General features: G+C 62.7%; 1 protein-coding gene across 4 annotated transcripts in view; it reads right to left on the bottom strand.

The window, feature by feature from the left end:
- The window catches only part of RPS6KA2 (ribosomal protein S6 kinase A2), a 299,653-nt gene that overhangs the window by 19,955 nt on the left and 252,621 nt on the right, over positions 1 to 27,077 (bottom strand). For all 4 annotated transcript variants that reach the window (XM_070073285.1, XM_070073284.1, XM_070073287.1 and 1 more), the window contains 4 exons: positions 21,165 to 21,229; positions 13,337 to 13,439; positions 6,135 to 6,265; positions 5,122 to 5,247 (listed from right to left, as the gene is read on the bottom strand). In XM_070073285.1, coding sequence (XP_069929386.1) covers positions 5,122 to 5,247; positions 6,135 to 6,265; positions 13,337 to 13,439; positions 21,165 to 21,229 — 425 coding nt within the window. The remainder of the gene's footprint in view (positions 1 to 5,121; positions 5,248 to 6,134; positions 6,266 to 13,336; positions 13,440 to 21,164; positions 21,230 to 27,077) is intronic.

The following is a 27,077-nucleotide window of genomic DNA, read 5'->3' as shown; positions in this document are numbered from 1 at the left end:
CCATGGCGTCCTCCCTCCCACAGCACGGCCGTCGCCAGCCTCAGAGCCCTCCTCCCCGTGAGCCTCCCTCAGGCACGTGAGTTATGACCGCGAAACGCTGACCGGTGCAGGAGGGGCGTGGCGAACGCTGACCGGTGCAGGAGGGGCGTGGCGAACGCTGACCGGTGCAGGAGGGGCGTGGCGAAGTTCACCATCTCCTGGGAGAGGCTGGCACGTCGGAGCCACACATGGGGCTCACCACCTCCTCGCACGCACCCCTCAGCTCTGGGTTCCCCAGGGACTTCTCCGTGCACCAGGGCGTCCTTGCCTGTTCCGCGGCACCTGTGGCAGGCGTGGTGGAAGCACGTGTCCAGTGCACCGCCCTTCCCCGTGGCTCCAGCAGGGGAGCGACCAGGCTTCCCTGCCAATACACTTCCCCCACTTCCTTTCTGATCTTCGGATTTCTCCGTCTTCTGTGTCTTCCTCCTCGTCTCCCCACCGCCAGGCACCAGGGAGACGCGCGGTGATGTGGGCTTCTGGGCTGCACACACTCCCGAGGCAGGGCGGGGCTCGGCTTCCGCACTTGAGCGTGCGATCGCCTGTACAACCCAACAGACGCTGGCTCCTGTGAAATTAATGCAAATGACAGAGGGAGCTCCCGGGCTTTTCCTGAGGGGAGAGACTACAATCTCCATGCCAGCCATTTTTCTTCCTAAAAATAAGCCCCGTGCAGGCCAAGTGTCCGTCTTGTTCCACTCAGCAAAGTGCACGGCCAGCGGGCAGCAGGTGAGGCAGTGCTGTTGCTGTGAACGGCGGGTGTGCAGATGGACCACAGCTCCTGCTGGGGAGGCCTTGGGCTGTGTGAGGTGGCCCCGCCTCACCACCGATTTCCACGTCCTCACTTTATTTTTATGCGATTCTATCGTTAGAGCAAACTGAAGTGCTTTTGGCTGCATAGCAAAATTGCGCTCCTCTGCCTTGAAACATGTGCCTCCCTCCAGGGGAGTGTGGCTGCCTCGGACGTCCATCCAGCTGCCGGGCAGACCCTCCCACAGGGACGGAGATGGGCGAGGCCAGGGAGGGGTGTCTGTGCCGTGTGTGTGTCTGCAGCCCAGGGAGCCAGCAGGCAACACGGAAGCCACGGTCCTCACAGTGTCCCACTTCTGCCACAGCCCCTGGCTCTGCGGTGGGCGACACCCTGCCCGGTGGACCGTGAGCTTGCCGACCCAGGCCGCCGGGTCGCCTCGGACAGAGCCTTGCATCTCCCTGCACCTGCCGTGGGGAAGTGTCCGACACAGCGTCGAGCCAGTGAAGCTAAGGAGGGCGCAGCTTGCAGAACGAGGAATTCCGGAGGACCGGGTGTGAGACGTGCTCCTCACGCGGCTGAGCCGGCAGAAAACTCCGACGGGGAGCAGAGCTGCTGGCCGGCCTCTCCCGTCGGCAACGCTTGTCCTCGCTGCCACCGTGCACCGCTGGCAGGGACGCGGGAAGCTCCTTTGCTTCCCCGCTAGCTCTCAGCTGATGCCCTCCGTGTGCCAGGACGGAGAACCGCAGCGAAACCAAGCAAAGGCCCTGGCTCCTGGGGCCATGGATACAGGCAGGGAACAGACCTGGGACTGGGCTGGGGCAGGGGAGAGGGCAGTGCTACGGAGAGATCATGAGGCCAAGGAGCAGTGAGTGGCGGGAGACGGGCGGGCAGGGAGGCCTTGCCGATAAGGAGGCCGCTGGCCAGCGGTGCTGGGCAAGCCACGGCAGTGCGGCCTGAATCCAGCCGGGAGGAGTGGGTGGGGGCCAGGGCCACGGAGGAGTGGGTGGGGGCCAGGGCCACAGGGTCTTTCGGACTCTGGATTCCGCGTCAGGAGGAGGCCCTGAACCGAGGGAGGGCCAGCTCTGAGCTGTGCTGCAGGGGTCTGCTTTGGGCCGTCGTTTAGAAAGCGAACAGCGGCAGGTGAAGATGGACGCGGAGTGGGGGCTGTGCAGCAGCTCCGGGAGGCAGCCCAGGCGGTGGTGGCTGTGGCCCGGCCCGTGGGTGCCAGCAGTGACGGCGACAACCGAGAGGCCCCGGCAGGGAGGCTGGGGTGGCAAACGTGAGCGGCGGCCAGGGCGGCCTGGCCACTGGCTTTGGTGGGCACGGGAGGCAGACCCCTGGGTCAGGACGCCCACATCCTAACGCGACAGCCTCTGTGCACGCTGCCTTCCACGCAACAGGGGCTTCACCCGTGTGATGGCTGTGACGTCGGTGTGGGGCGTGGCCACCTCGTGGGCACCGTGAGCACAGGGGCTGGAGGGAAGCAGCCGGGAGCAGATGTCGGCCCTGAGCCGCCGTCGCACTCTGGCCGGAGCTGAGCCTGCTGCACTCTGGCCGGGGCCTCCTCGTTCAGTCTCGGGTGCGTCTTGTTCTCCCACTTGCTATCGGCTCTCGGAAGGAGGAAGCCTCGGCTGATCCGACCGATTGCTGCTCAAACGAAACCGAAGCCTCTTCCGTCCGAGAGCTAGGCATACTCGGAGAGCTGGGCGTCTCAACCGCCCGAGCGGCCACCAAGCACTCAGCGGTGGGTCCTCAGGGGGACGCCTGCCCGGCCGAGCGCTGGCCCAGAACACACCGTGGCGCTCCTCCTCTGATCAGCAGGGGCCTGGCGACCCACGTGCACACGGCTCCGAGCGGGGACGTCACTCAGGCAGATGGGCGGGCCCTACACCCGCACCTCCTCTGCCACAGAACCCCAGCTCTGATGGGTGAGGGGATCCGGACAGCGGCCCGCCCCCCGGGGGTAAAGGGCCTTGTGGACCCCAAGGTGCTTCTGAAGCAGCGTGGGTCATGGGGGCGTGTGGGGCTCGAGCTGCCTCCTCCCACGGTCCGCCCTTCCTGTAGGCGTCTCTCACACTCACGGTGGTCTCAGACACGGAGGAGACCCCCTCACGCCCACCAGCTGGCTCTGCCTGGGGACCCCGAGGCCTGGGAAACACACCCAGGAAGACCTGGCTCTTTCCTCCTACCGCCAGCAGGGGGCCCCAGCGCCTGGCCTCGCTCCCCAACTTCCCCAGGGCTCCGCCCCAGCAAGGCCTTGGGCGTCCGGTCCCAGGCCGTTTAACAGGGTGGACACAGATGGTGCCTATCTGTACGAGCCGGGTCTGGGGACGCTGGGGACGGCCCGCACTGCTTCCTCAAAGGGGCCTTTGTGCGCAGGGGCACCAGGGCGGCCGATCGGCCCACGACCGCAGGCGGAGCCTGGAGGCGGCCAACAATGGGCTCGATTCTCCGCTCTGGCTGGCAAGAGCGCTTGTTTCTAGGATTGCTGCCGGCCTGGTAAACAAGCCCCAGAACCTCGACCCACGCGGAGAGAATTCCAGGGCGCCCGCGCGTGTGCACGCAGCACCGGAGAGACACTTCACTGCCAGGGAGACTCTCATCACAGCCGCCGCCCCACCCCCGTCTGGACAGGTGGTGGGCGCCCGCCCGCTCTCCTGCAGCCACGCCCATGAGGGGAGCAGGGGAGACGAACCCCCCAAAACCAAACCAGGACACGGCCAGGCCCCGTGCCCTGTGCTGGGTCCCGTTCCCTGACACGCCCTGGTGTTCTTCGGTCCAACCAGGACACAAGGCCTCCCCAGCGTCCGCCCTCTCTCCGCAGGGGCCAAAGCACCTCCCGCTTCCTCCCTCCGTCTCCTGCACAGGCTAGACAGGTGCCACCCCCTCCCCACCCCCAAGGACTCACGAGACAAGGCCCCCCCCCCCATTCAGACACCCCCTGAGCTTCAACAAGTCAGAGTCCATCAGACAGGCGTTCCCTGATGCGTGTGTCTCGGCCGCTCTGGTGTCTGTGCCGGGCCCAGCATTTCCCAGGGCAGGGGCGTGGGACAGGCGGCTCTGGTGGGCGGGTGTTTTCCCTGGACAACCTCTGTGTCCACGCAGCGGCAGGGCAGCCGTGGGCGAGCAAGGGTGGACCGGGGGGGTGCCGTTTCCCGAGTCACAGTCGCTGGCTCCCCCGGCGCTGGTCACGGAGCAGGTGCATTCCATGTCCTGCGGCTGAGCCGGGAACAAGCCTGGGGGGCCCAGCGCCACCCCCCCCTCACAGCATCGGGATGGTTCCCGGGAGGCCCCTCCGGCTGTTTGCAGAGAAGGGGCCGCACGCTCGTTCCCTGTCCCCTGCTCAGGTTTCAGCAGGAAGCTGTAGCTTCCACCAACCAGGAGGCTCTAGGAGCTGCCATTGGGGGTTCCCAGGGCAAACATTCATCCAGCGATGATAACAGAAGCCGAGGGGCCGTCAGCCAGGGTGACGGCGCTGCCTCTGACGCTGGTGTTCCACGGTTCAAGTCCCAGCTGCTCCACTTCCGCTCCAGCTCCCTGCTTTGTGCCTGGGAAAGCAGCCGCAGACGGCCCAGTGCTGGGGCCCTGCACTCCCATGGGAGACCCAGAAGAAGCTCCTGGCTCCTGGTTTAGGCCTGGCCCAGCCTGGCCATTGTGGCCCTCTGGGGAGTGAACCAGCAGGTGTAAGACCTTTCTTCTCTCTCTTTCTCTCTCTGAAACTTTGCCTTTCAAATAAATAACTAAATCGTTTACACCAACAGCAGCTGAGTTCCTGTGTAGAGGCTGCTAACTGCATTGCAGGTCACGGTCACCAGACACAGCACTTGACAGGTGCTAGGACGCCGGCGGCACCGTCACACTTCTGCTTATTTCTTTGACTGTTTTCGCTGGCTGAACCCTCCTCTCCTCCTTTGCCAATGCTGCGTCTGTCCCTCACCTCAACTTCCTAAAAACACCGGGTGCCCAAGGCTTTTATTCCCGGCATGCGCCAGACACAAGGGCCTTTGAAAAGCTCGTGGCAAACGAGTAATATGGAAGAAAGAAAAACTATGCATGAATTTCAAACATTTTTTGCCACCCAAATCAATTTCTTGTCGTTCCCCCTCTCTGGGAAGTTTTTCAAGTGCCCTGGCATAAAAAGCTACGAGACCGCGTCAGTGCCCAGATGTTGGATGTCACTGAGAATTTTCATGGTTTGCAAGACAACGGTTACTGGGCGACCTCACATCAAGGCACCCTGAACCCCCTGGCCGCGAGCCGGCAAGCTGGTGGTCACAGCCGGGCTCCAGGGTTCGCACTGGGCGATCGTGTGCTGCCCGCGGGCGCCGCCTCACCTTCACTGCGTACTCGGCGTCCGTCGCTTTGTGCACGCAGCGCTTGCACACCGAGTAGGAGCCCACCCCGATGTCCTCCTTGATCTCGTAGCCGTCGGTGAAGTGGACGTTGTTCCCGTGTAGCTGCTGTGGGGAAGGTGAGAAACAGGGGAAGGCACAGCTGTCAGGGCTCACGGGAAGCCCGCACGGACACACGCACACAGACGCGGGGGGCTGGGGGCCCCGGGGCTGACGCGTCCCTCTGCCCTCTGCCCTCTGCATCGAGGTCTTAGGTGAAGACCCCGACTCCCTGACTCCTTGGGCTTTGGCCCCCGAGTTTTGGACACCAGATTATTCTGCGTCCACTGCCGGCCACGTGTCTCCCAGGGACCTGTGAGAATGGGGGCGTGGACAGAAGCGCTTGCAGACACGGGCGTGTGGCCCTGTCCTGGGCCGGCCTGTGTGGAGGCTCCTTGCTGGGGGCCTGACCCCAGGACGTGCTCACAGCACACGCAGCCTCCAGCCCGGCCACCTCACACGCAGGCCAGCTTCCCAGAGGCCACGATCGGGGGGATGGACATTCCCGGCTCCCCGATCCACGCCGCCTGTGTTCTTACACAAGGCTAACCCAGCTCCTCGGGGCTCTCTGTATAGGATTCCTGCTCACAGGCGGGAATCTCCCGGCAGAAGCAGCGTCTCCCGCTGCCTTCCCGAGACTGCTCATCACCCTAGGAAGATGGCGCTCAATCTGAGCCGTTGTCTGGGCGCTGCCTGTGCTGCACAGCGAAGGTGCCCAGGTCTGACCCCCCGAGGGCCTTGGCTCGGACCCCGCAGTGGCCTGCTCCTTGGGGCTTTTCCTTCCTTCTCTGGGCTGACTGAAGTCAGACCACTATGGGGTCTCCGTGATGATGCTAACCCTGGGCCATGATGAGGAAGGTGAGGGACTGACACCATCCAGCACCTGGGGACCTTAGTCTGTGGCAGACGCCACGGCCAGGCTTCAGGCACCGAGCCCCAGGGACAGAGGGAGTTACCTGCACGATCGGGTGCACCGGGACTTGGTGTGGCTCCTGCTGCGAGGACTCCTGGGCCAGGCTTGAGGCCACGAAGCTGAATCCTCTGAACAGGTGATGAGCGTTGGCACTCGGGGGCACCCCGGGAGAGTCTGCAAGTGACAACGGCAGAGTTGAGACTTGGCAGGTGCGGAGGGAACACAGGTGTGTGTGAGGGTGTCGGGCACGGTGTGTATGCAGATGTGCCACGGGGGTCGGGTGTGGGGTGTATTCACAGATGAGCCACGGGGGTCAGGCATGGTGTGTATGCACGGATGTGCCACGGGGGTCGGGCGTGGTGTCACAGATGAGCCACGGGGGTCAGGCGTGGTGTGTATGCACGGATGTGCCACAGGGGCTGGGGATGCTTGCAGTGTGTGTGTCGTGTGTGTGGCTGAGCGAGTCCGGAGAAGACAGCCGTGCAGCAACGCTGCCCCGGGCGAAGCTGCTTTGCTCTGGATAGTGCCAGTGATTTGATTTTTAAATGGCACAAATACCCAGGACAAACGCTGTAGGACAACGATCGCATGTTTTGGCTGCTGCCTGCTGAATTTACTGAGCATCCTTAGCCACGCTCATGCAGACCCGCTCGGCCCACCAAAGACCACAGGTGGATGGTCCACGGACGGGGGCAACCACGGCCCTAGCGGTGTCCTTGGTCCCACAGGCCCCATGCAGGGGTGCACTGGTGCCTTCCCCCAGACAGCTCCCCGGCAAGACCGGGGTGAGGAAGGAGTGGCTTCCTCCTAGGCGATTTTTCCAAGCTCTGCAAGGTGTGCTCAGAGTTCCGGCTGCGGGCTGGAGCCCATTTCAAATGCATCCTTAAGTGGAGCAGAAGGGTCACGACTGGCAGGGAGCAAACATGCATGCCACACGTGTGTGCCATGTGCGACAGGCAGGAGACATGTGTGTCACACGTAGCAGATGAGGAGGAGCCATGTGTGCCATGCGTGACAGATGGGCAGGAGCTGTGTGTGCCATGCGTGACAGATGGGGAGGAGCCGTGTGCATGACAGCTAACAGCCAGGGAGGGGTTGTGGTTACATGCATGTAACATACATGTTACATGTATGTAACAGATGTGGAGACGTGGGCACCCATGTAACAGACAGGGAGCACAGGTGGGAAGGATGTGAGCGGCACATGCACCTAACAGGCGGGGAGGGACACGGGCATGGCAGGTCCCCGCCGGGGAGTACCCAGGGCGCAGGGGGGCAGCAGAGGGGCCCGGCCCCTGGGAGCCACCCACACGCATCTGAACAAGATGAACTTTGCCGAATGAATGAGCACAGATGAAAGTGATCGGTCATCCAGGCTTGGTGAGGAAGGGCTGGGCAACCCATCCCCGTGGGAGGAGCACGCGTAGGCACCGTGGGCTTTTGCGAGGCGGGTCAGGCCCAGCCTGTGTCACGTTACAATTCACACGACCTGTGAAGAGCAACCCCGCAGCTGGGAATTGATCCTGCAGAATGGCTGCAAGCGTACGTGAACACAGAATGCGTTTGCCTTAGCAATATTTGTTATAGCAAAAGCAGACCCACCCTTAACTCATCAAGTGTCAAGTGTTAACTCCGCAAGAATTTCTACAACACATTTATTTTAGAGTTGCCGTCAGTGGTATATTTACTGCTCAGTTTGGATCTTTCCAGGGGTCCTGCATGCAGGAGGAAGGGACACACGGGCTAAGGGGAGCAAGGATGTTATCCGTCATGGTGTCACCACACCAGGACGTTTGGCAATGCCCTGCTCACGATGACAGGAGGACCGTGAGAGGTGGAACGAGACAGGGCTGTGTGAACTGGTGCGGAAGCAGTCACAATAGTTTGCCAACCAAGAGAAGGAAGAAAAAAAAGCAAATGGAAGAACCACATGGAGAAATGCACATTGTAAGATAAACCTTTAAATGTATATTTTAATATGCAAAAGAGAATAAATCCTATGTACCATGTAAGAGGACTTTCAGAAGTCGGTGGGAAAACAACTAAAATATATTTATTTATTTTTGTGCAGAAAGTGTAAGATCCACGCACAGCTTTATCACAATGTGCATCTCCCACGGACTTTCTGAAGACCCTCGTGGGCAGCCGGGGGCCTTGGACACGTCCACGGGCTGTGTGCAGTGGCCTCGTGGGGCAGCGGTGCCACCTGGATCTCCCTGGAGTTCCGGGATGCGCAGGGCGGCCCCAGTCTCAGCAGGGCACCTTGGCAGCCCGTTTACAGCTGGGCTGACTGCTGGGCTGACAGCTGGGTTGACAGCTGGGCTGACAGCTGAGTTGACAGCTGGGTTTACAGCTGGGCTGACAGCTGGGTTTACAGTTGGGTTGACAGCTGCGTTGACAGCTGGGCTGACAGCTGGGTTGACAGCTGGGTTGACAGCTGGGTTGACAGCTGGGCTGACAGCTGGGCTGGCAGTTGACAGCTGGGCTGACAGCTGGGTTGACAGCTGCGTTGACAGCTGGGCTGACAGCTGGGCTGACAGCTGGGTTTGCAGCTGGGTTGACAGCTGGGCTGAACAGTGTGGGGAAGGATCCAAAGGCGATTACTTTGGTGCGACCCCCTGACACCCCTGCACTCCTGAGTTCTAGGATCAGGCGCAGTGCAGCGGGGGCTGGGAAAAGCCCTTTTCCTCCCCTCCCCCCTCTTCCTTTGTTCCGGCCTCTCCCTCTGTACAACGGCTCTCAGTTTCACTTCTTCAAGGTGGGCCAGGTGCATGGGGTTGCCAGGAAGCCCAGAGGTGAGGCCGTGAGCTGCGTGGCTCTCTGCTGGAGTGGGCACCAAGCACCCCACGGCACGCTCTTCCTGGGGAGGCACGGTGGATGTCTTGGGTTCCCCGGACGACTGCTCACGTGACGCCCAAATGAGTGACCAGAGTTGACTGTGCTTGGAAGTGAACTGCCGGCGTGCTAGGCTGGGGAAGCTTAATTAAGATGTTGGTGGTAGGGCCAGTGCTGTGGCGCAGCGGGTTAAAGCCCTGGCCTGAAGCGCCGGCATTCCATATGGGCACCGGTTCTAGTCCCGGCTGCTCCTCTTCCGTTCCAGCTCTCTGCTGTGGCCTGGGAAAGCAGTGGAAGATGGCCCAAGTCCTTGGGAGGCCCAGAAGAAGCTCCTGGCTTCTGGCTTTGGATCGGCGCAGCTCTGGCAGTTGCGGCCAATTGGGGAGTGAACCAGCGGATGGAAGACCTCTCTCTGTCTCTACCTCTCTCTGTAACTCTGTCTTTCAAATAAATAAAATAAATCTTAAAAAAAAAGATGTTGGTGGTGCAGCTGTCTGGCCCCCAGGTCTGCCTGCTCCTGAAATGCCCCACTTCTGTGTGCTGTGCTGGAATCTCCCCAGGGAAAAGAACCACATGTGGACGCAGCAGCCATGAGTGCCCCGTGGGGCTCTGGACTCGAGAGCTGAGCCGATTCCGGGGGTCACAGAGTTAGTCAATGGTAAGGGAGGGGCGGATCAGGCGTCTGCCCCAGCACTGGGAGGAGCGCGTGGAGTGCAGGCCGTGCTAACTTAGCCGACTTCCGCTAGTGAACGAAGACCTGTGGGTCAGACGAGCAAGGTCTCCTGACCGGCACTCGCAGGCTGTGCATGGCCAGGGGACTCTGCCCGAGAGAGACGGCAGGAGGGGAGAAGGCTCGATGTGCGGAGCTCTGGGGAGAGTCCCAGAGCCGACACCCCGTGTTGTGGGCAGGGGGCAGCTAACGGACAGCGGCGCAGACAGAACTCGAAGTGCTTGACAGTCATCAGGGGCACCACCTCTGACACAGCAAGGAAGGAGCAAGGCGCTGGGTAAAAGGAGACCGGAACCGCGGCCCTGGGCACGGCGATGGGTGCGGCGGTGACGCCAGTGCCTGCGCTGTCTGCAGCCAGCACCGGAGTGCCCGGGGCTGATCACGGCGCCTCCCCGTCCCAGCTTCCTGCCGATGAGCATCCGTCCTGGGACACAGCAGATGACGACTCAGGTACTTGGGTCCCTGCCACCCGCGTACGGGACCCAGAGGGGCGTTCCAGTCTCCTGGCTTCAGCCTGGCCGGGCATTTGGGGGATGAACCGCCAGACAGGAGATCTCTCTTCTCTTCCCGTGTCTCTCCCTGCCTTTCAAATAAACAGAAAACAGGGTTGTCTGAAGGACAGGGCGTGTTCTGTGCATTGTGCCATCATGGAGTGACTGACACAAATGCAGACGGCTCTGACGGCCGCCGTCCCAGGCACCAGCATCATGCACGCGGCTGCCTGTTGGCTGGACTGTCGTTGTGCGGCGTGTGAACTGCACACGGAGACCAAGCGGCTGGTCCACGGCTGCTTCCTGAGCTGTGGACCCCCGGCGGGCGTGCTCCGGCGGGCAGCACGGGTGTGGCCTGGGAACACAGTGGCCTGGCACTGACTCAGCTCTCAGTGAGAAGGGAATTCCACTGCCAGAAGCACCCTGGGCACCGAGAGGCGACCACGAAGGATTCACGGTTCCTGCTGGGTCCCATCGCACGCTGCCCCTTCCACATGCCCGGCTCACGGGCTCGGGCGTCCGCCCTTTTGTGAGCGGAATGACCTCTCTGTACCTGCGGCACTGCCAGCATCGAAGGCCAGCCGTGGGCTGTGGCCAGTTCCTTCCAGCAAAATCGGCAGAAGAGATTTCAAAGAAGCAAGACGTTTCTTAAAAAGGCCAATCCTGGCCTGCAAGGGACGCACCGTGTCTGCTGACGTCTGCCTCGGGTTCATGTCAGAATAGAACGGGATTCTCTGTGCACGGACGGCTCCTGAGGCGCAGCCGCGCTGTCTGATGAGGCTGGAGCCCGCGGCGTTCTCCGTGGATAAGGCAAAGCGCAGCTCCGTGCGACTGACTGAGCTGCCATGCGTGCATTTTCCACCAGGCAGCACGACCGGGTCCTCCTCCGTGTCTTACCCGCACAGCTGCAGGGGACCGCGGCTCGGGGAGAGGCTGCCCACTGAGCGCCGAGGACCCGGACAGGCGGGCGGCCGCGCGGGCCTGCTCCCAGCTCCTGCTGTCTCTTCTCTGCTCAGCTCAGTGCCGGGCGGCCTGAGGGCAGAGCCGGGGGGAATCCGAATCCCACCCCACTTTTCCGAGCTCAGAAGCCAGAGCCGTCCTGCTCCGTGGGTTGGGTTAATTCTGCCAAGGAGAAGGGCCGACCTCAACCCACGGCCACTTTCTGGGGAAGCCAGGGCTGAGCAGAGAATCCCACCGTCGCCTGCTTGAGAGACCAGTCAGGGGCGTACTTCCTAGAGCCTCATTAAATTACGCCACTGCGAGGACCCAGCCACGGCCACCGACGGGCGCTTGGGTTCTGCCCGGCACTCAGGAGGCCCTGGGGCAGTGAGTGAGCCACGTGGGTCCTGCCCCTCGGCCGACAGCGCGGGCTACGGCGTCGCTCCAGCTCTTCCTGCCACGCTGCTCGGGCTGGGAGCCGCCCCCACTGCAGCATGAGCCCGGGAAAAGCCCCACAGCCTCCTGCTTGTCACAGAGCCCCCAGGCGTGCACGGGCACAGCCGTAACCGGAGGGAGCAGAGTGGACTCCCGGCTCCAGCCCCGACCTCTGGTTCTTGCCGTCGGTCATCCTCCGCGTCACGGTTATGCTGAAAATCATGGAGGATTTCCGATTTGGAAGCAGCGGGGAAGCACATGAACCCGAGCGCCATCACGTGGCCCCAGGAACTCCTGGTAGCCGAGCCCTGCTCCCCTTGGCCCATGGAGGGGCTGTGACCCGCCGTGTGCAAGTGCCATCACCCTGCGCTCGCTTTGACAGCACAGATGCTAACCTGCAACAAGTGCTATCACTTGAGAGACACGTGTGCTGTCTCCCTCTGCACACATGGACTCTGCACACACGTGTATGCCGTCTCTGCACACATGCACTGTCTCTCTGCACACATGCACTGTCTGCACACACATGTGCTGTCTCCCTCTGCACACATGGACTCTGCACACACGTGTATGCCGTCTCTGCACACATGCACTGTCTCTCTGCACATGTGCACTGTCTGCACACACGTGTGCTGTCTCCCTCTGCACACATGGACTCTGCACACACGTGTGTGCCATCTCTGCACACATGCACTCCCTCTCTGCACACATGGACCCTCTGCACACACGTGTGTGCTGTCTCTGCACACATGCACTGTCTCTCTGCACACATGAGCGTGCTGTCTGTCTCCGAGCACACACGGAGGACAGGGTGAGGAGGGAGCGAGTGGCAGCCGTCCACAGGCCCAGAAGGGCCCCCACAGAAGCCAGTGCTGCCCGCACCTTGCACTCGACCTGTGACCTCCTGAACTGTGAGGAGAGAAGCGTCTGCCGGCCGAGCCTCCCAGGCCGCGGCGTTTGCCATGGAAGCCCACACTAAATGCTGACTCACTGACACCTCAAAATGATCGCCTTCATCTGTATTTCATTTTCATAGTGGTAATGTCTACAGGGAGCTGGCCGGTCTGGACTGGACTGGACAGACAGCAAGGATCACTAAACGGATGCGTCTGTTTGCCAAGTGCAGACCCCCGCCCGGCACAGCTTTTCCATCGGGGTCCTGTCTTTTGCACCAACGATGTGTGTAGTTCACAGATCCACAGCCCTGTCTCCCTCTGCCCACCAAAGCTCCACTCAGGGTGCAGCGCTGTGGCACAGCGGGTAAAGCCACTGCCTGCGGCGGCGGCATCCCGTATGGGCACAGGTTCTGGTCCCGGCTGCTCCACTTCCCATCCAGCTCTCTGCTGTGGCCTGGGAAAGCAGTGGAAGATGGACCAAGTGCTTGGGCCCCTGCACCTGCGTGGGAGACCAGGAGAAGCTCCTGGGTTCAGATCAGCCCAGTTCCAGCTGTTGCGGCCATCTGGGGAGTGAACCAGTGGATGGAAGACCTCTCTCTCTCTCTGCCTCTGTAACCCTGCTTTTAAAGTAAATAAATGAATCTTAGAAAAAGCAAACCTCCACTCTGTAAAGATCTGCCTTGCTGCCATTTCCCCTCAGCCCTCGCCTCTGTGTGCCCCTCTGAGGGCGGGAACTGGGCTCAGCACGGGAGGAGGGGGCACCCTGCAGACTCAGGGGCTCCTGAGTGCAGCCACGGGGGTGGGGTCGCTGAGCAGATGGACTGTGCTCGCTGCCTACACGACCCCCGGCTCCTGGTGACCTGTCCCCAACGCCAGACAGGAGAGGCCCCCATGGGGGACAGCGGTGGTCGGCACACACCTGTGGGCGTCCGCGCCGTGAACTCGGGGTCGAAGTGGAAGGTGTCCTCAGGCCTGCCCACGGCGGGTTTGAACGGCGGCTTGATCTCCTTCCGGTACAGCTTCTGCAAGGCAAGCAAGACAGGGCACTGAGACCACGGCCACCATGGTGGGGTGGGGTGCTGGGGCACTGAGACCACGGCCGCCATGGGGGGTGCTGAGACCATGGCCGCCATGGGGGGGGCTGAGACCACGGCCGCCATGGGGGGGGACACTGGGGCACTGGACCACAGCCACTGCGGGGGACGCTGGGGCACTGGACCACAGCCACCACGGGGGGACGCTGGGGGACTGAGACCACAGCTGCCACGGGGGGACGCTGGGGCACTGGACCACAGCCACCACGGGGGGACGCTGGGGGACTGGACCACAGCCACCGCGGGGGGACGCTGGGGGACTGAGACCACAGCCACCGTGGGGGGACGCTGGGGGACTGGACCACAGCCACCACGGGGGGATGCTGGGGCACTGGACCACAGCCACCGTGGGGGAACGCTGGGGCACTGAGACCACAGCCACCACGGGGGGATGCTGGGGGACTGAGACCACAGCCACCACGGGGGGACGCTGGGGCACTGGACCACAGCCACCACGGGGGGACGCTGGGGGACTGGACCACAGCCACCGCGGGGGGACGCTGGGGGACTGAGACCACAGCCACCGTGGGGGGACGCTGGGGGACTGGACCACAGCCACCACGGGGGGATGCTGGGGCACTGGACCACAGCCACCGTGGGGGAACGCTGGGGCACTGAGACCACAGCCGCCACGGGGGACGCTGGGGGTCTGGCACCTTCGGCTAGAAGGAAAGATGTTCCCGTTACAGCCCGGGCACTCACAGACATCCCTCGGAACTCCAAAATGCACACGGAGACATGGGCACACGGACACACATCTCGGCAGCTCACGGCAGGCGGTGCTGATCCCCTACCATGACCCACGATGTACAAACCCGAGAGGTACAGGGGTCTAGGGACACGCTGAGTGCTATTCAGACTTGCCCCGGGCTGAATTTTGTCTCTAAGTAAAATCCTACAGGAGGCCACTGTGTGTCCCCAGGAAACAAAGGGAGGGGGCCCTTGCCCCTCCTCTCCGGTGTCTTGGGAGGCGCATCCTGGAGCTGCGGCCCTGGGGATGCTCCTGCCCTCAGAGCGCAGGTGCCCCAGGTCCCTGTTCCCACAGCCACGTCTGGGTCCAACCTTCTTCCAGAGACACCACACAACCGGCCCGGGTCCTGCCTTGGAGCTGCGACAATCCTCGGAGCCCACAATTCACCCGCTGGGTGCCTGGAGTCGGGCAGTGCTGCACAGGCTCTGAACGCGCCAGGTCCACCCCGTGTGTGACGCCCGGCGTGGAACAGAGCATGGGGAGATGCTGGGAAGTGCACGGCTGGAAGGGGTGAGGGGCAGGGGGTCAGCCCTGGGGAGCCAGGGCCGACAGGAGGAGAGGAGCCGGGTGGGCGCATGTGCCCGCGGCCCACCCAGAGGCTGCAGGACAGCAGCGGAGCTGGGAGCCGAGAGCAGAGCCTTGGTCCAGGCACTGAATGCGGAGTTCTCCTCCACCTGCCTGCTCAGGGGCCCCACGCATTAGCCAAAATCCCTAATTCCCAGGCCTTTGGGGCCCTTCCGCATACGAGGCCTGGACCTCTGCTCCACAGAGGGGAGGCCGGACGATGGAGCCGAGGATTCCAGCCAGAACTGCCCTGAGTCTCAGGGACACCAGGAAGCGGGAAACAGAGGCAGGAGACGCCGCGGAACTGGTCTAAGGCCAAGGGCGAGGAGGGGCAGGCAGGCAGGCAGAGCTGGGTCTCCTGACCCCTCCCCAGACAGAGTGCTCGAGTGGACCCGGGGAGCAGCTGCAGGAGGGGAGGCGGGGGCGGCCAGACACCCAGCTGCCCGGCTGCCGCTGGTGGGCACAGCAGCGCTTGTCCACTGGGGAGCCATGGAGGAGAGACTGTGCGTCCACCCAGCCCCAATCAGCCCATCACCTCCTGTGCCGGGTGGACAGCTTTCACGGACTGAGTTGACTCGTTAAGCTCGCTCCAGAACTTTCCATGGCAACGCACCCACGGGGGGAGCAAGCCTCCGTGTCACGGGGCCTCTCATAAGCAAGGGCGGCTCTGCCCATGAGAACCCCAGCTCCGCCCGACCCACGGCGCAGGGCAGCGCCTGCCGGGATGTTTCAGCCAGGTACCTGCTGGAGTCAGGACCTCACCCTCTCCTGGAGACACAGATCCCCACGGAGTCCATCTCCTACTCCTAATGTGAGGGAGAACTAACCACAGGAGACTTCCCCTAGAAACAAACCCCAACACAGGAGTGGCTGTCCCTGTTAGGCTTGCCCTGCCTTCTCGGCCCAGGGAGAAGCAAAAGTGGACCCGTCCACTCCTGCCCTGGCCTCACTGTGGCCAAGGAAACAGCTCCCCTGGCCACAGCGGGACCCGTGGTGATGTCCACTCACTGTTGCCACCACCGTGAGTGCTCCGGGCATCCAGTGCCCTGCCATGCTCAGAACTGCCCCCCAACGCGTGCACCACCCCAGAGGGCAGTGGGGCCAAGCGCCGCCCTGCCCCCGCCCCCAAGCCACTTCCTGCCTGCTTCAGGTCCAGCCACCAACAGCAGCTGCACGTGGAGCAGGCGTGGAGGGCGAGGCGACGTCCGCCCATTCTCCCCATGGCAGTCCTGCTTGGCAAGGCTGTGGCCCGCCCCCTTAGTGCCCACCTCCGTGCCACACTGTCCCTTCAGACGAGGAAATCGAGGCTTCGTGAACTCAAGTCACCACAGGACGTCACAAGACCAGCGCGGCCCCAGGGCTGCACCTTGACCCTCTTGTCTGCTCCCCGGTGCAGCTCAGGGCTTCACGCCAGGGATCCCCATGATTTTATCCAGAAGGAAAAAGAATTCGTTGGAGTCAGACTCCTGTCCCAGCAGGGTGCCGTGGGCCTCGTCTGAGCTGAGAGCGTCCTACTCTCCTAAGCCAGGTGCCTGCCGATGGAGCAGGGAGCCGGCGATCACACAGGCCACCTACCCCAGACCCCGCCCCACGGGACCCTGGGTGGCTCACCTGCCACGCCCCCGTTCCTCCCCTCCCCTGCATGCCTGGTGCAGCACAGGCAAACACGCAAGTGCCAGGGAGCCCAGCCGTCACACAGCACCCTTGCGTCACGTGCACAAGGCTTCTCGCTTTGGGAGGGGGCGTGGGCAACACACTCTGCTTCCTTGCTGTGGGCCCGTTTGGCTGAGGGGACCCTGACACGATCAAGGGAGGTGTGCAGGAGACAGTGGACCGATGGCTGGCCGTGAGCAGGATCCGGGGGCTGAGCACACCTGGGGCCACGGGGCCACGGGACCGCCACGCTGTCTGTCCCCCGACGTCGCCACGGCTGCATTCTGATCTCGGCAGGCAGAAGGCTCTGGGGGCCCCGCGGGGCTGGTCCCTTGGCCTTCGCTGCTTCGAGGCCGGCCGATTTCTTCCTGCGACTGAACATTCTGGAAACTGCTCGTATGCTGCCGCTACACAGGCTGTCTCTCTTCCTGTGGCCAAACCTAAGGAGGGGCTTGGGGTTTTGGAGAAAAGATGGCCTTGCCTTTCGTGTCCCAGTGTAAGCACCTGCAGAGAGGCTGAAGTGAAACAGTGGGGGCCGGCGCTGTGGCGTAGTGGGTAAGGCCACTTCCTGCAGTGCTGGTGTCCCATATGGGCACCGGTTCAAGACCCGGCTACTCTACTTCCAATCCGGCTCCTTGTTAATGTGCCTGGGAAAGCAGAAGAAGATGGCCCAAGTGCTTGGGGCCCTGCACTCATGTGGGAGACCAGGAAGAAGCTCTTGGCTCCAGATTGGCCCAGCTTCAGCCGTGCCAGCCATTTGGGGAGCGAACCAGTGCATGGAAGATCTCTCTCTCCCTCCCTCCCTCCCTCTCTCTCTCTCTCTCTCTCCTCTGCCTCTCCCTCTCTGTAACTCTTTCAAATAAGTAAAATTAAAAAAAAAAAAAAAGAAAAGACAATGAAACAGTGACAGCATTTTGTCCGGGCCTTGAGCTTGATGGGACACAGGTTAGTGAGTCTGACCCAGATTCCCTCTGAGACCAGAGCAATTCACGGCCACGCCGCGGAGGCAAACGGCGTCCCAGGGTCCAAGCCATCAGGCACGACTTACATCCTCTCATTCGCGGCAGGTGTGAGGCTGACGCAGGCCTGGCAGCAGCGCTGCCCACCCTGCAGATCCCATGACGGAGTCCGAGCAGGCACCCGAGGGCTCCGTCATCCCTGAAGAGAGCCCGAGGCACCAGGACGGCGGCCGGTTCTGTTGAGCGTCACGAGCCCGAACATCTGCTCTCTACAGTGTTGGCTCCAGGCGTTGAGATTAATAACGCGCCAGGAAGGCACAAGGCACACTGTCGACTGCTCCTCAAACAGCAACGCGAAAGTCCGTGGACGGAGGCGCTGCAGGACAGAGGACGCTGGGGCGCTCCCGCGGGGGTGGCCGTGTCAGGGCCCCGGGGCAGCTTGGCCTGCACGGCCTTCCCACTGCAAGAGGCTCCGGGGCAGAATGTGGATTCACAGAACTGCCGGCCCAGAGGCGATCACCCACCATCGTACGGCGAGTCCTTGTCGGTCCCTGAGAGGGTGAGCTCTCCCGGCGCACCCAGCCCAGGAGCCAGCCGCGGCAGCCCTTCTCCGGGCGGCGGGGGCAGCAGGCGACGGCTCCCACTCTGTCTCTGTGCAGGGATTCTCCACTCGGGCACCCCGAGCGGGGGACCTGAGCCGGCCCCTCCCTCACACGCTGCCGGCTCACCAGGCCACCTGGGCACCCTGCCCATTCCCCAGGCCGCGGTCTCAGCCAGGAGCCCCTCTGTCTTCCACGTGGACAGCACGCTTGGGAGGGCTTTGGCATGTACAAAGATTAGCCAGCTACTAGTAAGGTGAGTAGCTACCGACCTCATGAAAGGAATCCCGACAAGGCCCGAGTCGCGCTGAGGGCGCTCGCGTTGGGCAGTGTTCAGAAGCAGGCCCGCCCCCTCCCCGGGCCCACATCCGGGTGGTGTCATTCTGTCCGTCAACGCACCGCGCCCACCCGGCTCCTTTCAAGGGCAGCTGCGCTGGGGGTGAAGCCTGCCCGGGCCTGGCTTGCGCGGCCCGCGGTGCTGAACTCTGACAAAGCCGACCTCGGGTCTGTGCCTGCCCTGTGCGCTCAGCGTTGCTTCAGCCCCGGGAAAAGCAGCTCCCGCCTGCTGGGCTCCGCCGCGGCCTCTGCAGAGGCTCCGAGCCTGCACCAGCCTGGCGATTCTTCACCGGAGGAGTCAAGTGGGGCAAGCTCGCGGGAGGCGTGGGCAGGTGCACTCAGGGCAGCGGGGACGGACAGGCCCTGGGGAGGGACCCACACCTCCGCCCTGAGGAACGCCTTCCGCTCTGCAGTCACCCAGACCCCGGGGACGGCCAGGCAGCACTGCTGGCAGTTTGGGGTCACGGATGGAAGCAGAGAACAGAGGCTCAGGTCCCCCTTGGGTCCTGGGTGAGCACAGGCAGGGGGCGTCACTCCCTCGTGACTCTGCCCGCGCTGCAGGGGAGTGACTCCTTTGGGGGTAACGGTTCCTGCAAACGAGAGTGCACGGTGGTTTCCCGTGACCTGGGCTGCCGAAACAGAACGGGCACATCTCGACCCACGTCACTGAGTCCAAGGACCTGCGAAACAAGTGCCTGACAACACCTTGCATTTCAGGGTCTAAGAGAGCACAGCTGTGCAACATGGGGTCCAGGTCGGCCACCAGACACGGAGGGGGGGGGGACACCCATGCATGGCCTGCACACTCACACCCGTAGCTCCTCGTGGGGAGCATCCCCGGGCCCCTTCCTGGGTCGGCTCCCAGCGGTCTTTCAGGCCCCATCTCTCTTATGCTGTGACCACCCACCCCGCATTGCTCTGGTTCAACAGCCGTCCCCAGGCTGTGGGCAGCACGAGGAGGAGCTGACCGTACGTCCTGGACACCCCACTTATACTTGGCTGGGCGGGCGCCGCGCACTTCTTATGGGCCACGTGAACTAACGCGGCGGAGCCCCCAGCACCCAGCAGCTCCTCCCAGTCAGACCGTCAGACAGAAGGCGACGCCAAGGCCCTGCAGCCTGCCGGCTTCCTCTAGCAAGAACGGAAGTGACGGGGACCACACTCACAGCTGAGGCCGAGGGAGGGTCTTCCAAAGGCCAGAGTAGGAAGAAACGCGCAGAGACACAGGGAACTCCTGACCTTAATTCTACCCGAGTACTTGAAGCTAGCGGGGTCCAGGGAGCCAACGACTGCGTTTGCACCCAGGGGACTCGGCTGGCAGCCCCCACAAGCCCCGCTCGCTGTTGGAATCCCGAGCGTCTTCCAAGGCTGCCTCCGCTCCCCGGCAGGCCCTCCTGGCGATGCCCCCTTCCCCCGCCACGTGGCGTCAGTCCTTGGCTGAGATGAGCGTCCACACGCAGCGCTTGCCAAGTCCCTCCTTGGCCTTGTCCGTGTGCGGGGCACACACACGTGGGCAGTGCCTTTTCCTCCCACCTGCAGCTTCTCCCCCACCCCAAGGTCACACACAGGCTCGTGGTCAAGGCCACAGTGCCCGCAGAGAACACACTCCAGCTCAGGTGACCAATGGAGAATGGCCGGTCGGCACCCCTGTGCGAGCCGAGCTGGCCTGAGCGCCTGATAACCCCGAACTCTCAGGAAAGGAGGTGGCCACGGACGATGGCGACGTCGTCTCTTGGGAGGTCCTCAGTTCTCCTTTACGCTTATTGGATGCAACCTGATTTCCAGTTGGCGTTTCAACAAGGGTTTCTTTTTGTTTTTAACCTGGCTGGGAGTCATGGATATCCTGAAATGTCAACTTTCTCTCTCATCTTACATGAAAGGAAGGTGCATCTGGCAAAATTCTCTCCTGGGAACCGTAACCCTAGGGCTTGGGTAGAGGAGGAGAGCCCGGGAGAGGAGCGGCTTAGCCAGCATTCGTGTTCGGCATCCTCAGAGGGAGACCGGGATCTGGGGCTCCAACACCTGGGGTGGAGGGGCGGCGGCTGTGGCACGGCAGGTAAAGCCACCACTTGCAACGCTGCCATCCCATCCTGCAGGGCCAGTTCGAGTCCCAGCTGCTCTGTTTCCCACCTGGCTCCCTGTCAACACGCCTGGGAAATCAGCAGATGGTGGCCCAAGTGCTTGGGCTCCTGCTGTCCACGTGGGAGACCTGGATGCAGTCCCTGGCTCCTGGCTTTGGCCAACCTCTGCCGTTGAGGCCATCTGGGGAGTGAATCAGGACAGGGAAGCTTGCTCGCGCGCGCTCTCTCTCTCTTTCTTTCTGCCTTTCAAATAAACAGATACCAGGACCCGGGGCTGCATTTCCTGGGTGCTCCTGGAGGACACGACGTAGAGAGACAATAAACTCCGTCCTACAAAGGACACAACTGACATCAGCCAAGTGCTCTGAGCTGTCTGCTCACTCAGGAAGAGCCCGAGTGTAGGCGACTTTGTGTTAACCCAAGGGAAGGACACAGGCAGCTGATGTCCTGCACGCCTTCCTCTGGCCACTAGGCACAGCCCCAGAGGTGGAGACATGAGTCTAACAGGCAGGGGAGGGCCGCGGGGATGTCAGGTGGGAGCAGGCAGGGAGCCGGCAGAGGGCTGTGCCTCTCCGGGGCCCGGCGGCTGAGAGGCATCCCAAGAGTGCTGGCCGCAGGTGACTTAGCTACACTGACCTTGAACCTCCTCTCAACCTGGCCCCTGCCCCTGCCCTGTCCCTGTGTGCAGCTGGGGCCCTGGTATGACTTACGTTCCAGTCTATGGTCACAAAGAAAGGGTGACGCTTAATCTCTTCCACGCCGTCAACGCCAGCACCTGTTGTAAACAGAGCAGAGAGTGCGTGAGATCGAAGCCAGAGTGAGGGTCTCCCTGCCAGACAGCCCCGGGCTCAGTGAGGGAGGGTCTCCCTGCCAGACAGCCCTGGGCTCAGTGAGGGAGGGTCTCCCTGCCAGACAGCCCCGGGCTCAGTGAGGGAGGGTCTCCCTGCCAGACAGCCCCGGGCTCAGTGAGGGAGGGTCTCCCTGCCAGACAGCCCCGGGCAGCAGGGGAGGGCTGGGCTGGGCTGGAGCAGTGTGGGGGACCTCATGTGTCCCTCCTGGGGGAGGAGGCTGCCACCTGCTCCTGCCCGCAGTGCCTGCTCCCCGGCCCCGGCCCTCACGGCCCAGGAAGCACCAGTCAGGTCCGAGCACTTGAGCTGGGAGGTGGCCTGGGGCAGGGCTGAGTGAAGGGGACAGGTGAGCTGAGGCTCCCAGCTCTGGGCGTGGGGAGGTGGCCTCCCAGAGAGGGGGGCAGGAGACTGCCAGGGAGGGGCAGAAAGCCTGGACCGCAGGGGCGTTTAGGCAGAACTGCACCTGGGGGAGGCGGGGCCTGGGCTCCTGTCCCTGCTCAGCACAGGGGCTGCTTTCACAGGGGTCCGCCTGTGCGGCCTCCTTCCTTCTTTGCTTCTACCACAGTGCTAAGGTCCTGGGGCAGCGGTGCAGGGCATGGGGCTGGCAGGGTGCGGAGGGTTTGGGGTGTGAAGTTACCCTGGACGGTGTGCCCTCAAGGGTCGTGCGTCCCTGTACGTCTGAGAGCACCCATCACTGCCCACGGCCTCCAGTCGGACAGCATGTCACCATCACTGCACCTGCTGCCGCGAACCCGGCCCGCGTGTGCGAGGCACTGCTATGGGCACCTGCGCGGCGCCTTCCCCAGGCACAGAAGCTCCCTGCACTTCCGTTTCGGTTTTCTTTAAACTTAAAACTGCTTTTTAAAATAAATGCTATTAATGATCACGGCACAGCTCGGGGCCCTCAGGGCTCTGTTTCCTCCAGGATGGAAGAAGGTGAGAGGAGCCCTGTCTCTCCCACGTTGAGTCAGAGACTGCTGGCCTTGATGGGGGCTGGGCCCAGGACACAGGTGGGAGAGGCGGGGCTGGGCAGGAGCCTCCTCCCCACTCCCCATCTCGGGCTGGGGGAGGCGCAGGCTCCCCTTCCTGCGTGCAGAGCTCTCTGGGGCTCACTCATCCTGACGGCTCCCTCAGGTCAGTGTCTCCCCACGTGTCCACCCGGCCTGACCGGGCTGTGCACATCCTGGCTCTCCTCCTGCCCAGGCACGGTGACATGAAGGACACTTGGCAGCCACCTCAGGACTCGCTGTCCAGCCTGCAGGGCCTCCCCCTCCTCTCGGCGTCGCGAGTCACAGGGTCGGGCACCGCTGTGGTGGGCACCACAGTTCATGTCCAGCCCCTCCCAGCCCCTCCACTCCTTGCAAGGCGGTGGACGGGGCCCCGGGGGCAGTCTCTGGTGCACGAGAGCCCAGGGCTGCCTCCCCACTCCGCCCTGGCAGCCTGACCAGGCCACACTAGCGATGGGCGGAGACGCATCGAGCCTCTCCTTCGCATCTCGGAGACGCCACCGAGCCTCCCGCGGCTCCTGTGAACACACACACACACACACACACACACACAGAAACGGGCGGCTCGGCCTGGGGGGTCTGCCCTCCGCGAGGCTGCCTGGCGCTGTGCGGGGCTGTCCCAGCACACAGAGTGGCTCTGATCCCCACTCCTGCTGTCCACAGGAGGAGACCGAGGCGGTGGGCCAGCCTGCTCAAGGCCACACCAGCCGGGAGCTGTAGCAATTGGAGGTGCAGGTGGGTCTCCCCACCCTATGTGTCCCCACCCTTGGAGGCCCCTGGACGTGCGTGTCTGTGAACCCCGAGTCCCCAGCACCAGCACAGCGCGTGAAACGCATTTGGCTGCTGTTGTGACACCCCCACCCCGCCCTCCCCGCCTCGTCGGGGAGAGTCCCTCACGCACCCATCCCTACGCCTGGCTTACGATCAGAACCCCAGACTGAAAACTCCCATGGGGTCCCGCAGTGGAGGAAGAGGCTCAGCCACCTGGACCGGCGCATCTCCTGCTGGGTGCTCTGCCCACAGCTCCTAGGGGGCGACTGTGTCCCCCATGCCAGGCGCATGCACCTGCTGTGACTCACTGGCTGTGTTTCCCGGAGGGAACCATTTCTACCTCATTCTCATCCATTACTGGCAAGTAAGATCTGCAGATTTTTTTTTTAAGTCGGGAAAAGGAAACCCAGTGCGTGCTGGGTTTTCTCTGATCACTCAGCACGTTTTAATCTGCGCCTTCTCTGGCTGCAGGAACACGATGCACCAGGTCTGTGCTGGGCCTCAGCAAACGTCACAGTGAACCAATGCCGTGATTATTCCTCACAGATTGCAGGCGTTCCAGCAAGCGACAGCTGGGAACAGGAGGAACACGCGTGTCCCAGTCCTCTCCTGTGTCCATCTTCAAGAGCAGGCGCTGGCTGTGGACCTGGGCTTCCTGAGCCCCTCCTGAACCTGCTGAACAGGTATTTCACACTCGGCACACAGCAGCGAGCAGGGCCCCGGTGGGGGAGAGCCGGGAGTGTCTGCCGGTGTCTGTCGGAGCTGCACTGTTCTGTGATCCTGACCACGCGCCCGAGCTGCCCGCGGCACCCGCTCCGTCTCAGGCACCAAGAACAGGAACTGCTGGCGGCTGTGCCGAGAGGGAGGCCGGCGCAGCTCTGCTCTGCTCCACGGCTTTCCCGTGGGACCCCCGGTGCTGCTGGATGCCAACCAGGAGCTCAACAGGGCAGCAGCAAGGGACTGACACTTCCTGACCACACGTGGACCAGGGCTCACCTCCTGACCACACGTGGACCCAGGGCTCACTTCCTGACCACACGTGGACCAGGGCTCACCTCCTGACCACACGTGGACCCAGGGCTCACTTCCTGACCACACGTGGACCCAGGGCTCACTTCCTGCTCACACGTGGACCCAGGGCTCACTTCCTGACCACACGTGGACCCAGGGCTCACTTCCTGCTCACACGTGGACCCAGGGATCACTTCCTGACCACACGTGGACCCAGGGCTCACTTCCTGCTCACACGTGGACCCAGGGATCACTTCCTGCTCACACGTGGACCCAGGGCTCACCTCCTGACCACACGTGGACCCAGGACTCACTTCCTGACCACACATGGACCCAGGGCTCACTTCCTGATCTCACGTGGACCCAGCGCTCACTTCCTGATCTCACGTGGACCCAGTGCTCACTTCCTGATCACATGTGGACTCAGGGCTCACTTCCTGATCACACGTGGACCCAGGACTCACTTCCTGATCTCACGTGGACCAAGCGCTCACTTCCTGCTCACACGTGGACTGATCACACGTGGACCCAGGGCTCACTTCCTGATCTCACGTGGACCCAGCGCTCACTTCCTGATCTCACGTGGACCCAGGGCTCACTTCCTGATCACACATGGACTGATCACACGGGGGCTCCAGGGCTCACTTCCTGATCTCACGTGGGCTCCAGGGCTCACTTCCTGATCACATGTGGGCTCCAGGGTTCACTTCCTGCTCATACGTGGACCCAGGGCTCACTTCCTGATCACACGTGGGCTCCAGCACTCACTTCCTGGAGCTTCAGGAAATAGTTACGTTTTTGTGGTTGTAGCTGTCGAGCCGTCACAGCCCACCCCTACTCCCTGGGATCCTCAGATGAGCCGGGCTGGGCTTACTGTCCATGGCCGCCGCCAGCGTCCCCTGTCACTGTCCATCATGATGCCTACACTTGGCTTAAATGCTGCCAGCTTTTCTTAATCAGTTACTGGTGATCCACACATTCCTTTTGAAAGTATTTCCTGCCCACTTGAAGTTCCACTCACTCAACACTTGCGTCTTTGCCTGGCAGTCTCCGTTCCAGGGGACCCGGGCACCAGACCTCCAGACAAGCCCGGGGCCACGTGGGTCTCCTGTGGCGTCCCCGAGGCCGGCCGGGAGCTGCCCAGCTGCAAGCGTGGGGCTGGGGCCATTTACTTGGCGTTGGTCACGGTCAGTTTGGCTGATGACCTGAGGTTGCAGCAATGCCCAGGAGAAAGGGGATGGGGCTACGGAGACCAGGCAGGGCCACACTTGAAGTCCTCCAAACCCATCTGGAGGAGATGCCCTTTGGGCAGGCAAAGGAATCAAGAGAAACAGGAGGCGCCACCCGGCAGGTGTGCCCGCCAGCAGGACCGGACTGGCTGCTGTCCTAACCCAGCCGGGCGGTTTCTGTGCCCGCCAGCACATCTAACTCCCTCCTAACTGCATCCACCCCCACTACGGTCTTAGACCACCCTGGGGGTCTCGGAAACTACTGCCAGGGACGAGCCAGGGAGCCGCCAGCTTTGGAAAACAAGGCTGGGCAGGTGGTTCTGTTCTCACTGGGGCCCTTCCCGCCCTGTTCCTGCGGGGAACTTGGGAGAGAACAGTGCTGGTTCGGGCCTCACAGCTCCTGAAGTCAGGGCAACAAGACACGATGCGTTCACGGCTGCACTGAGAAATCAGCTCCCACACTCCCGCGTCACTGAGGTCGGCGCACCTGGCAAGCGGCACAGCCCGGCCCAGCCCCACCAGCCTGCTCGCCGGAACCACGGCCCTGCCCGGCCCAGGGTGCAGCTGAGCCTGGGCTGTGCACCTGGGTAAACCGCGTTTCTGCACAGCTTGGGTGCCCACAACGGCCTGCCTCTGACACCTTCAGGGTGCGAGTGTGGTGGGCGGGCCAGGAGCCCCTTCTCACCTTCTCGCCTTTCTCTTATTCTATTCTATTTTTTTTAAAGATTTGCTTATTTGAAAGTCAGAGTTACAGAGATAGAGAGGAGAGACAGAGAGGTCTTCCATCCACTGTTTCACTCCCCAGATGGCTGCAACACCAGGGTTGGGCCAGGTTGAAACCAGGAGCCAGGAGTTTCGTCCAGGTCTCCAAGCAGGTGCAGGGCCCCAGGACCTGGCCTTTCTCCAGTGCTTTCCCAAGCCCAGGGAGCCGGGTCAGAAGCTGAGCAGCCAGGACTCACCGTGTCCATGTGGGATGCTGGAATGGCAGGTGGAAGCTGGACCAGCAGGCGGGGCCCCTGAGTCTGTTCTTTGAGTCATTCAGAGTCCAGTGGATGCTTGGCCAGGTGTGAGCTCCTCAGGGCCTTGCGGTGCCTGCTCTGAGCTCCAGGCCTGGGCCCACAGTCATCAGAAAGAGACCCAGCGTCTCTCATCGCAACCCTTACACCCCAAGGCCTGTCTCTCTGCTCCGCCTGCTCTCCAGACCCCGCCCCCAGCACATGGAAATCTGCAGGCGTGAATGCGCCAGGCTCCGTTGATGTCACGGCTTCGCGAGTGGCTTTTCGTGGGCCTGGACTGCACCCTCTCTGGCCCACTGCCCATCCCGATTCAACCCAGGAGTCCTCCGGGTCCTGCCAGCCCCGCTCCTGAGACGGCAGCTGCCTCAGGGCCACCAGTGTGTCTGGCACGCACTTTACTGTGGCGCGCTTCGCACTGTGTGGCCGGCAAACGCGTGGCCCAAGCAGCTCCCACACTTGCAGCCGCCGTGCTGTGCTTCCATACGTGTCACTGTCAACATGCACACAAACTCCTTCCCAAGACTCCAAGACTCTGACGGGCATAAAATCCCAGCCTGCAACACCCAGCGGCACCTGCCGACTGCCTCCCGCTGCCTTCGGCTCCCCAGGGTCTCCTCTCCAGGAAGTCCTGACTTCCACTCTGAGTGGCTCCTTGCACTCCCAACCTGTGCTCACCAAGCTTCCCAGCTCTGCGGGCTGACCCAGCACCGGGGGCAGCAGTGGGGAGGCAACGGGCCCTCC

The sequence above is a fragment of the Oryctolagus cuniculus genome, chromosome 5 (assembly GCF_964237555.1).
Source record: "Oryctolagus cuniculus chromosome 5, mOryCun1.1, whole genome shotgun sequence".
Taxonomy (NCBI): domain Eukaryota; kingdom Metazoa; phylum Chordata; class Mammalia; order Lagomorpha; family Leporidae; genus Oryctolagus; species Oryctolagus cuniculus.
The sequence above is the reverse complement of the archived record's forward strand: the minus strand, read 5'-3'. Positions and strand labels throughout refer to the sequence as shown.